This window comes from Panthera uncia (assembly GCF_023721935.1).
Source record: "Panthera uncia isolate 11264 chromosome B2 unlocalized genomic scaffold, Puncia_PCG_1.0 HiC_scaffold_24, whole genome shotgun sequence".
NCBI lineage: Eukaryota > Metazoa > Chordata > Mammalia > Carnivora > Felidae > Panthera > Panthera uncia.
In genome coordinates, this window is record NW_026057580.1 from 49,702,095 (window position 1) to 49,714,191 (window position 12,097).

Consider the following 12,097-nt stretch of genomic DNA (forward strand, 5'->3'; position numbering starts at 1 on the left):
TCCAGATGGTGAAATTGAATGGTTTTATTTTGTTCTTTATATTTTCCCAAAGTTTCAAAGTATTTTTATAATGAACATGTGTTGTTTATAAAGAAAAAAAAAAAAGGCATTTTAGTAAATGTTACTATTGGCACTCTGTTGGGAATTTTTTTATCCTAAAAAAATTGGTAAATCATGCCCTAGTTGCTAGCAAAAATCCCTAGTGTGTCAGTAAGCTGGTATTTCCCAGTTTAAACAGTAGGGGGGGGAATAAGTATCTCTGTGAGTTTAGTTGCTTTGGCTTTATTTTATTTTTATTTATTTACTCATTTACATTCACATATAATATGTATTTGTATATATTTACATTATGTCATATTTATCATTTACTCATATATTATTTGTTTTTCTTTTATTTATTGGTGACTCTATTGAGCATATTCATGTCTTCCCTTTTCAGAATCATGATGCCAGCCCTGTGTTTTGAGGACTCTTTAAAGAATGTGCAGAGGCTGGGGTACCTGGGTGGCTCAATTGGTTAAGTGTCCAACTTCGGCTCAGGTCCTGATCTTGTGGTTTACAGGTTCAAGCCCCATGTGAAGCTCTGTGCTGACAGCTCAGAGCCTGGAGCCTGCTTCAGATTCTGTGTCTCCCTCTCTCTCTGCTCCTTCCCCAGCTCTCACTCTGTCTCTCTCTCTCTCTTAAAAGTAAATAGACATTTAAAAAAAAATTTTTTTTAATAATGTACAAAGGCTGAACAGAAGTTAAATACTATCTAACTTTAATGTTGTACAAATCCCCTCCTTTACACAGGGATCTCAAGGGGTCACATGGTCCCTAACACCATGCAGTAGAGTGGACCAAGAGGGAGGCCACTGGGGCCCTCCCTGGGAAGGGACTTTACAGTCTGGCAACAAGGCTTTGGCCAGCTTCACTGCCAGAAAAGCAAAAGCTCCTGGGAGGATGGTCTGGTGCCACCTCCTCCTCTGGCAGCTGCGTCACTAGAGGGCAGGCTGGCTCACAGATCCCAAAAGCCTGACTGAGCTGGGTAGGAGCCAAGGGGGCCTGGTGACTAAAGCCTGGAAGCTTCCACAGGCATGCTGCTAACGGCCCACATTCAACGAGCAGAAGTAATAGGAGTCCGAAGTGAAATATTTCATTTAAATCACACACACAAAATTACCTTTTCTTTCAAAGCTTTCCTCTCTGACAAAGCAAACAAGAGCCAGGAACTTTGTCACCTCCTTTAAATAAAGAACTGTTGTGTTATTCAGCTTTATAATGGCTGTTGATTCCTTGTCATAGGGGGTTCCTGCTCCATCTTCTTTGAGGCTGAATAGGGACAGAAACCAGAACATATTTGACTATTGAGAAAAACTACAAACTGTAACCCAGCAACAGAGACCAGCTTTAACACACAGAATGATAATCGTAATGAAAAGTTGTTTACAACTACAGTGCTTTACAGCAAAAGTCTCAGAAACACACAATCACAAGAATGTACACGGTGTATGACAGTCCCTTCCTGCTGACACAATGAGTGGCTGTTGGGGAAGGTGGGCAACTCTTCAGGCACCTGAGGTACACAGGTGAGGGATGAAGGTTAGCTCTTCTCGCCTCCATAGCCCACGGGGCTTCTTGTTTTCTTCTGACAGAACAACCAGGCTGTCAAAAGCATGGTCTGATGAAAGACCAAGAAGGGCTGAATGACTGTTCCAAATTACAGAAGCCTAGGGAGACACAACAGCCAAGGAGTGGCTTAGAGCCTGAATCAGGGGAAAGAATTGCTATAAAAGACAGATTTGGAACCACTGGTTAAGATTTGAATACGGACAATATATTAGATAATGCATTAATGTAGCCATGCTAAATATGCTTAATTTGATAAACTGTGGTCCTATGAAAGAATGTCTGTTTTTTGGAGAGATAAACACCCAATTATGTAGGATCAAAGAATCATGATGTCTGCAATTCACTTTCAAATGGTTTAGCAAAAACAAATCAACAACTGTATTAGAAAAAGAAAGAGCAAATACGGGAAACTGGTAAAAATTGGTGAATCCCAGTGAAGGGTACGTAGTTCACTGGACTATCTTTGCACATCTTCTGTAGGGTTGACATTTTTTCAAAATAAAACGTTAAATAAGTATACTGGTCTATTTAAGAAAGTGTGGCCTGCAGACACAGATGACTTGGGTTTGAATCCTAGTCCACTTATTATGGGAACTGGGCAATGTGAGTAGCTTCTTTGAGCCTCAATTTTCTTACCTGTATCCTAACAGAAATTACCTCAAAGTTTCCCAATGCAATGAAATAATAGACACACAGCACTGAGCACAGTGCTGAAAACATGTAAAATGCACAATGAATGTTAACTATTGTGTTAACTATTATTACTAGTATCGCCTTGAATGATCAAAACTGGACCCTCTGAAGACACTAATGTAATCAGAGTTATGATTTCTTTCCTCAGAGGCAAAAGAGCACTTCCCTGCACCTTTTCTGCAACTGTGTGTGTATGCATGCATGTATGTATTTTTGCTTCCCAAATTAATGAATAATTGACCAGAAATGATTAACTAGAATTGTGCTAGACCTTATTAATTCAACATAATAACTCAGCTGGTGCTAAACCAATCCCTTTGCATTATAAGAGCCAGCTTTTACTATGTGACAGGCACCATTCTTAGCTTTTACCAGGAATTATCTATTGTCTGGCCTAAGAATCCTCTAAGCCAGGTATTGAGAGGAAATAGGATAATTTGGTCAAAGCTGACGATGGGGGTGGAGCCAGGACTCAAACTAATGTAATTTCAGAGTTAATGCTTTTAATCTCATAAATATCACAAGGAAGTAGCGTGCCAAACCAGATTAAATGAGAAGCATGAATTGCAGAGTATTTCAAAGGAAATGCAAGCTTTTAGTTTTGAGATTATTTTAAACCGGCACATATACGCATGGCTGCTTAAAAGTAAATTGTGGAAGGTAGTTTTTTTAAAAAAAGGATTCGACTCACTATAATCTATCAAAACGTGAAAGAAAAATCTTTAAGAAGTGTTGGATCTCTGATGTTCAAAACGCTTTATCAGAATTCTTAACTTCCTTTGTACCATTTTTAGCTGCTGTGTTTCTATACTGTATTTCCCTTACTAATAAGGAGTGTTCTGAGAACAATAAACTGAAACACTGGACTTTTTTCGCCCAATGAAGAAAACTGCATTTAAAACTTGCAAGTAAATATAATAGTAAACAGACACCAGGCACTGTTTGCCAACAGCACTTAGTAACACAAGAAAATTCTTAGGTGGTAATGTTAAATGAACAAAGCAGGATATATATAAAATAACATATACAAAGTGACCACATCATCCTAAAAATTACACAGAGAAATAAGAATAAAATATATGAAAATGTTAATAGTGACTGTCTCTAGATGATGAGATTAGGGGCTATTTTAATTTTATTCCTTATGCTTTACATATTTTCTACAATGAGCATGGATTACATTCATAATCAGAAAAAAATAAACATTAAACAAATTGGAAAAACAAAAAAGATCCAAAAAATAACAAGTAAAAATTGGTGAAGCATTACAACTGCAACAGCTATCTATTTTCTACCACTCAAGTTTCTAGCCACAAAGCAATGAAAACACAGGACGATGTAACGTATTGTAAAGTGTGCATGCGTGTGTGTGTGTGTGTGTGTGTGTGTGCGCGTGCGTGTATATTTGGTGAACAGAAGCTCAGAAGATTCCTGAGCAGACTGAGTGAGGCACCAGATCACCTGCCTCTGGCTCTGCTGGTCTCCAAGGAGCAGCTGGGAACTGGCAGAAGTCTGCTTCCTTGGCTGCTGCCAGTTAACTGCGCTGGCTCCTTGTGGCTCCAACAAGCACCAAGGAAACTCCAGAGCCCACGCCCGATTTGTGACCCAGGTTCTCAGGAACACTGCACTCCACCTCAGAAAAACAATCTGACTCCTCCCGATTCCGCCTGCCTCGTGTTTGTTTTAGCTGGGTGAAAGGAACTCTGATTAACATCATTTACATGAACAGCTTACCACTTACACCCAATTACCATATGGCACAATAATGATTATGCATATCATTAAATATGTGCCAGATTAATTGTGTTTATTGTATTTGATTACCACAGCAATCTAGACTGTAATCAGGGTATATTCAGTTTCCATGACTATTTCAAGGTCATCCACTTGTAGCTGAAAAACAATAGAATGCTGTAGAGCAGTAATCTTGGGCAACAAGGTCTATTTCTGAAGCCAGATGGCAGTGTTTAATAATAATACTAAAAAGGCAATAAACTTGGGAAATAAGGTCTGTTTCTAAAGCCAGATGGCAATGTATTACAATAATAACAATAACAACAATAATAATAATGGAAGCTACCTTTATCCAGGGTCTACCAGGTAAAGCCTAATGATACTTCATCCTCACTACAGTCTTGTAAGTATCACTTTCCCTATTTCAGAATGGAAGGGACCATGCATGCACATGTGTATAACAGAGAGAATCTGAACTGAGGGGGCAAAGGATTTTCAGATAGTGGAAAAGAAAAATGGGAAGACTGAGACCCTCACAAAGGCTGAAGAAGGAGGCTGTGTGAGGTAGGTGACAGCTGGTGAGTAAAAAGGAAGATGAACACGAGCTTTACCTCATCAATGACTGGATAAGCATGTAGATCCAATATAAATCAACGGCAACAACTTGCTATCTTAAGACAGACAAACTAATTCATATCCATTCACTGTATACAACACCCATTCAGGAAATTTAAAGTCATGTAGAAATGTTTCTATGTCTGGTACCACAATCAGTTTTCCCCACTCCTGGTTTACTTTATATTATTCTAAATGTACAGCAAGTTCTGTTTTCTAAGAATCTAAGACCATAATAATAAACAGGTAATATTGTTTGCTTGGTTTTATAATTCTCTGCTGCTCATAAAAGAAGACAAAGTGTGTTAAAGAGAATCCAGAAGTTATTTCCTATAATGAAGAAGGTAATAGAAGTGTTGTTAATAAGAGATATGTATTCAGAATTCTAGGATCTTAGTCTCTCCCAAGTGTATATGACATTATGATATGATGACAGATCAGTAGAAGAACCAGGAATCAGTTAGACTTAAGTTCAAATTCTAGTCCTATCTTTTATTGACAGTGTGAGCAGGGGTTAGAAACTTAACCACTCTGAACCTCAGTTTCCCCATCTGTGAAATGGGGATAGTAATTCCCATTTCCCTATTCCCATGGAATAGCAGGGAATTAATGATGTAACGTAATATGTTTATTAGCAGAATACCAAGCATTTACTCAATAATTTTTTTATTATTGCATGCTAAATGGTATATTTATAGATCTCAGTTATTTAAAACAAAAGTATTAAAATCAAATAAGTAAATGCAAATGTTACAAAGGTTGTGAAAGGTTTCATTTTCTAATCTTAAGTATGGCTTGATCATAGCCTTTAGAAATATTTTTCCTACCCAGGGGCACCTGGGTGGCTCAGGCGGTTAAGCATCCAACTTCAGCTCAGGTCATAATCTCACAAGTTCATGAGTTCCAGCCCTGCATTGGGCTCTCTACTGTCAGTACAGAGCCCACTTCAGACCCTCTGTCTCCATCGCTCTCTGCCCCTCCCCCATCTCTCTCTCAAAAATAAAAATAAACATTTTTTAAAAAAGGAAAATATGGGGTGCCTACGTGGCTCAGTCAGTTAAGCGTCTGACTTCGGCTCAGGTCACGATCTCGCACAGTTCGCGCGTTCCAGCCCTGCGTTGGGCTCTGTGCTGACAGCTCAGAGCCTGGAACCTGCTTCGGATTCTGTGCCTTCCTCTCCCTCTGACCCTCCCTACTCACGCTCTGTCTCTCTCTCTCTCTCTCTCTCTCTCTCTCTCTCTCTCTCTCAAAAATAAATAAACATTAAAAAAATTTTTTTTATTGAAAAAAAAGGATAATAAAAAGAAAGAATATTTTACTTACCCATAAATACAAGAGATGTCAATAACCACATCGATCATATCACAGCAGAGTTCATAGGTTTGCATATCCACTGGGGTACTATCAGTTGCAATATAAATTTTACTGACCACATCAAAGAGAAATGCCTTTTCAATTCCAGAATTCTGAAACAAAAAGAAGATGCTATCTTAAAGGTACAGCTGATTTCAGAACATGTCATTGTTACATAAAAAAATTATATGCCATCCTCAGTGTAAAATATAAATGAGCAAAGATTAATTTGCTAAAATTTTGTTCTTTTTTATTACAATTTAAACTTCACATAGGGGCACCTGGGTGGCTCAGCAGGCTAAGTGTCTGACTTCGGCTCCGGTCATGATTTCACGGCTCAAGCATTTGAGCCCCACATCAGGCTCTCTGCTGTCAGTGCAGAGCCTGCTTCAGTTCCTGTCCCCCTCTCTCTTTGGCCCTCCCCAGCCTGTGCTTTCTCGGTCTCAAAAATAAATAAAAACATCAAAAGAAAACAAAAAAATTTTTAATAAAAAATTTAAAAACCTCACATAAACCTTTATAATGGATTTGCATATGAAATGGAAAATTCTTATTTTTCATAAATTATTTACTTTAGGTAAACAAACTGGGCAGTGTTTCCTGGCTCTTAGAGATGTACCTGCAGTTAGGAAAAGGCAAGTAAAAACACTAATTTTACTGACTGTAGATTGTAAATAAATTTTAAAAAGCTAAACAAACTCACCACTATACAGTGACAGAGTAAATATGCATACAGCCATCACATCTGACTCAACTGAACAGAAGAGCTTGCCTAGAGCTGCCGGTTTATAGGACTCATTCAGCCAGCACATCATCCACAGTGTTAAACATACACAAATATTTAAAACAATATATCTTTTCTTTCTAATATTTATTTATTTTTGTGAGAGAGAGTGTGCACAGGGGAGGGGGCACAGAGAGAAGGGGACAGGGGATCTGGAGAGCCTGATGTGGGGCTCGAACTTACGAACCGGCAGATCAACACCTGAGCCAAAGTCGGAAGCTTAACCCGCTCAGCCACCCAGGCACACCATCACCAAAACCACCCTTAATGTTCCTTACATCTGGTAGGGCTCTATCAACACTGAATGACTGCCTAACTTGAATAAACACTGTATCAGTGAAGTACAGGAATCGTTTGGGGAGTTAAATTTTAAAGACTATGAAACAGTTATGTAGTAGCAATCTTCCAAAGTAATATTTCAGTGACCTTGCAATGTTGTGAGAGCAAGCAAAAATAAGACTGTTTTCACTTCAAAAATAAGACTGTTTGCAATGTTAGTCTAAAATTCTGCAAATGATTCTACAAGGATGATAATTATGTACTTACTGAGATAAAGATGTTTAGCAAATTCTCCAGGGTGGGGAGTTGTGGAATCAGTTTCTGAACCACTTTGCTAAAAGCTTCAAATATTGAGTGATCATATATGCTGGTCAAATAGAAGCTGAAAGAGAAAATATTTCATCACGTTTTCCTTTTGACTAGGGAACAGATGGCTGAGGCCATGTCATGACACCAGTACCCAGCCCTCTGTATCTAAGTCCGTACACACACATTCTAGCCCCCTGTAGAATTCAATATGAACTCGGTAAAAAAGTGAACATGTCTTAACAAGGCATTCTTCCCCAACTCCCAAAAAGCAAGAATTATACCCATTTTTCTACTGACTGGCTGGACTGGAAAGCTTAAAAATGCAGTGGTATGTGCCCGTATGAGCTTTCTTAGTTCTCCAAGATTCCATACCAGATCATCTTTACAAACACCTGTTAGGTTAGTAACAGCTACATTATTGGTATTGAAGCATCTAATTTTTTCATTTTCCAATTTGCAAATTGAATGATGCATATACCTCCCCATAAAAAATTAATACAGGGGCGCCTGACTGGCCAGGTGACTCTTGATCTTGGGGTTTTAAGTTTGAGCCCCACACTGGGTATAGAAATTACTTAAAAATAAAATCTTAAAAAACAACTAATAGAGAAATGGTTTTCCTCTGTACTTCTATTTGAAGTGTTTTCAGAGTTCTCTTTTACTTGTGCATATAGATACTATCATATTCATCACAAACTGTAAAGTTCGGCATTGATTAACTTCCTGGATTATGTTCTTGAGTTTTATCTAGTGTTTTTCACATGTGGGAAAAACATTAGGTTTGACTATTTGCTTAAAAAACAAAAACAAAGGTTGGGGGTGGGGGGCGCCAGGATGGCTCAGTCAGTTAAGTGTCCGACTTCGGCTCAGGTCATGATCTCATAGTTCGCTGGTTTGAGCCCCGCGCCGGGCTCTGTGCTGAGAGCTCGGAGCCTGGAGCCTACTTCAGATTCTGTGTCTCCCTCTCTCTCTGCCCCTCCCCTGCTCATGCTTGCTCGCTCTCTCTCTGTCTTTCAAAAATAAATTAAAATAAATACATACATGAATGAACGAATAAATAAATAAACTTTAAAAACAAAAACAAAACAAAGGGGCACATAAGTGGCCCAGTTGGTTAAGCCTCTGACTCTTGATTTTGACTTAGGTCATGATCTCACAGTTTGTGGGTTCGATCCCCACCTTGGGCTCTGTGTTGATAGCATAGAGCCTGCTTCAGATTCTCTCTCTCCCTCTGTCTTTGCCCCTCCTCTGCATGTGCACACATGCACACACAAGCTCTTTCTCCCAAAAATAAACATTTAAACAAAAACCAAAAAAAAAAAAATCACCAAAAATTAGAATTAACACATGCAAAGTTTGCTTTTCCCAAATACTGTCCTAATGTGTATAACACAAAATAGGGTAAACAGGTGAATTACTGCCCATGCCAAATCATTCATTGTGACTTTGGACTCCACACCTGCTAACTTCTGTCAATTAATGTGATCGCTGAGAAATTTCTGTTCTCACCTGAGGTGAATTTTTTCTAATCCAGCATCTGCAAGGTCATCATTTGCCCTCTGGTGAATATCTCTTTGGGTTTCAATTTTGTGGTCATCTGACAGACCATCCACTTTATGAATAAACACCTCAAAGTTGATGTCGGTGTTCACTTTGTAGGCCCTTGTCACGGTGAGGTGGAGCCTAGCCAAGGCTTCCATGTAATCGTCCTGGGAACAAAGGCACATTCCTGTCAAGGGAGGCCAAACCTTTCTAAGCTGCCTTCCACAGACACTCTTTTTCCCCCCAGCTTTATTGAACTTTGATTGACAAGTAAACACTCCATATATTTAAAGTGTACAATGTGATGCTTTGATATACGTATATGTCATGAAACGATCCCCCCAATCAAGTTAATTAATCTATCCATCACCTTATCTCAGTTACCTTTTTTTCTTTCATACACACTCCTAATCTGTAAATCGTGTGGGTACAACCCCCCAAAATATTTTGCAAAAGCCCAAATAAAAACTAGTTTCATGGAATTCAAGTTTGAAAACTTAAGTTTCATTAACAAAGAGATGAAAAAGAAAGGCTGGAAAAACACTGCTACAGGCAGTTATGATTTAGCTTGATGACAGTCATTAAGATCAGAGTTGAAGTTTTATGAATTCAAAACGACTCCATACCTAGGACCTTCCCTGGGATACTATTCTTTCCCAATTTTTTAGTCCCTTGGTGAACTGTGATGAACAGTTCAAGGTGAAAACATGATATGGGTCGCTGGGAGGATAAGGAAGGAGCCAGGAGGAAAGGTTTAGGAGCCACTAGTCTAGACCAGAGGTCAGCAAATCATGGGCCAAACTGGGCCCACTGCATGTTGTTTACGAGTAAAGTTTTACTGGGACACAGCCACACTCATTTATATATATTGTCTATGGCTGCGTTTGTGTTGCATTGTTAGAGATGACTGGTTTTCTTCTACGGAAACTCCTTGGAAATGGTACAGCCTGCAAAGCCTGAAATATTTACCATCTAGCCCTCTACAGAAACCGTTTGCTGACCTCTCATCTAGAGTAATGACCCCAAATAACACAATACTACTTTTTTCTCCTTCCTACCAATGACACGTTTGTAACAATATGATGAACATCTGCATACACATCTCCCTGTTTAAGAAATCAAACAGTAGGAGTGCCTGGCTGGCTCGGCTGGAGGAGTGTGCGACTCTCTTTTTTTTTTTTTTTTAAGTAAGCTATACACCCAACACAGGGCTCAAACTCACAACCCTGAGATCAAGAGTTGCATGCTCTACCAAGTGAGCCAGCCAGGAACCCCAAGTTTGTGACTCTTGATCTCAAGATTATGAGTTCAAGCCCCACAATGGGTATACAGATTAAATATATAAACTTAAAGAAAGAAAGAAAGAAATCAAACAGACACTGAAGCCCCGTGTGTCTCTCTCCATCCTCCCAGCCTACGCCATCACTCTACCTCCCACACTCCAGAGGTAGCCACTATCCTGAGTTTAGTGTTTATTCTCAGTCATCTCTCTATACGTTACTATATACATATGTATCTCTAAACACCATACAGAATTCATTTACGTCATCTTGAAATGTGGAGGGAGGCTGTCTGAGAAAGGACACAAGGGAACCTTTTTGGGTGGTGGAAATATTCCATATCTTGACTGTGAAGTGGTTACAAGGTATATACATTCATCAAACTCACTGAATTGTATGTACACTCATAATGAATGCATTTTGTTGTATGTAAATTACACCTCAAAAATTGTTCTTGTTTATGTCTTTAACTAAAGAGGGGAGTCAAGCAGTTAAGCGACTTTGTCGGTGAGCAAAACTAGCCAATGTCAAGAGAGTATCACATCAAAAGATTAGAAATTGCTACTGTAACTTGCCTGCCAGGCATATAAAATGATCTGATTACCAACTAAGTGATGAAGTGGCACATACCTACAAGGACTAAAAATAACATTTAAAAGAAGAACATACTTGGTTTATTAGGGCAGAGGGATTATGGATGATTTTTACCCACTGTGTTGGTTACTATCTTCTACAACAAATAAAAATTCGGGGAAAATACACTGCCTTGTTTCTATTCCAAAATTAGATCTAGGGGGGGCGCCTGGGTGGCTCAGTTGGTTAAGCGTCTGGCTCTTGGTTTTGGCTCAGGTCATGATCTCATGGTTTGTGGGTTCGAGCCCCACATCAGGGTCTGTGCTGACAGCGCGGAGCCTGCTTGGGATTCTCTCTCTCCCTCTCTGCCCCTCCCCCACTCACTCTCTCTGTCTCTGTCTCAAAAATGAATAAATAAAGTTAAAAAAAATTATATCTAGGAATTACAGGCAGGTCACAATCACCAATGCAGATGAAGCCAACATTCCATGGTGGATCTCAAGGCACATGTGAAATGGCTTCAGGGGGCCAACAGGGGCCCTGAGATGGGGTACCTTTTGTGGGCTCTGCCTGGGGGGCCGGCAGTGTCATGCATTTAGCTCACAGGAAATCACTCTTGATGTTTTCATTCTCATTTATTTTACAACGTTCTGTGAGGACACATGTTCTCCTTGGTGATATCTTTATCTGGCAATACTGGCATTGTGAGGGATTCACAAGGAAAAAATAAAAATATGAGGCGTCAGACCAAAAGAGCCCTGCTTAGAAATAAAGGCAGTGACTTCAGGCTGCCAAGACTCCTTGAAGTTTGCTTTTCTTTTCAGTGCTTGAAACCACATCCTATAAATATTCCCCAAAACATGGCTTTTACAGTCTGCTTCCAATAGAAAAGTATATATTAGACTCTGAAACAGTTTCTCTAGTTATTCCTTCTTTTTAGTAAATGACAGCTCTCAACAATATTTTTCCTACATTTTAAAAAGTGGAACCTAAAAGGACCAATTTCTCAAACATTCTTACACCTTTCTCTGCCCTACAGCTAGGAAAAGGAAAAAAAGAAAACAAAACACATATTTACCAACCCAAATTTAAGTTCCATTTTTCATGTTCAGGTAAAAAATAAAACCAAATTACAGCTGCAATTTAAAAACAGGCAAGTGAACCTATTTTAGCCACCTTATAGCCATATCACAAACACCTAGGATAGAGTTGCACTGGACATTTGAATTCTATAAATGCAAATTGCTACATAAGCACAACATGGTATTGAAGTGAGTACTTACTAAGCTACTGTCTTGAAAAGATGAGTCATCTGACTGGAATC

The 12,097-nt window shown here is 39.1% G+C and overlaps 1 protein-coding gene across 1 annotated transcript in view; it reads right to left on the minus strand.

Annotated features, from left to right (window-relative positions):
* The window catches only part of RRAGD (Ras related GTP binding D), a 40,076-nt gene that overhangs the window by 9,021 nt on the left and 18,958 nt on the right, over positions 1–12,097 (minus strand). The window contains exons 3-6 of the mRNA XM_049652914.1: positions 8,888–9,087; positions 7,337–7,451; positions 5,977–6,119; positions 1,163–1,311 (exon numbers count right to left, since the gene is read on the minus strand). Coding sequence (XP_049508871.1) covers positions 1,163–1,311; positions 5,977–6,119; positions 7,337–7,451; positions 8,888–9,087 — 607 coding nt within the window. The remainder of the gene's footprint in view (positions 1–1,162; positions 1,312–5,976; positions 6,120–7,336; positions 7,452–8,887; positions 9,088–12,097) is intronic.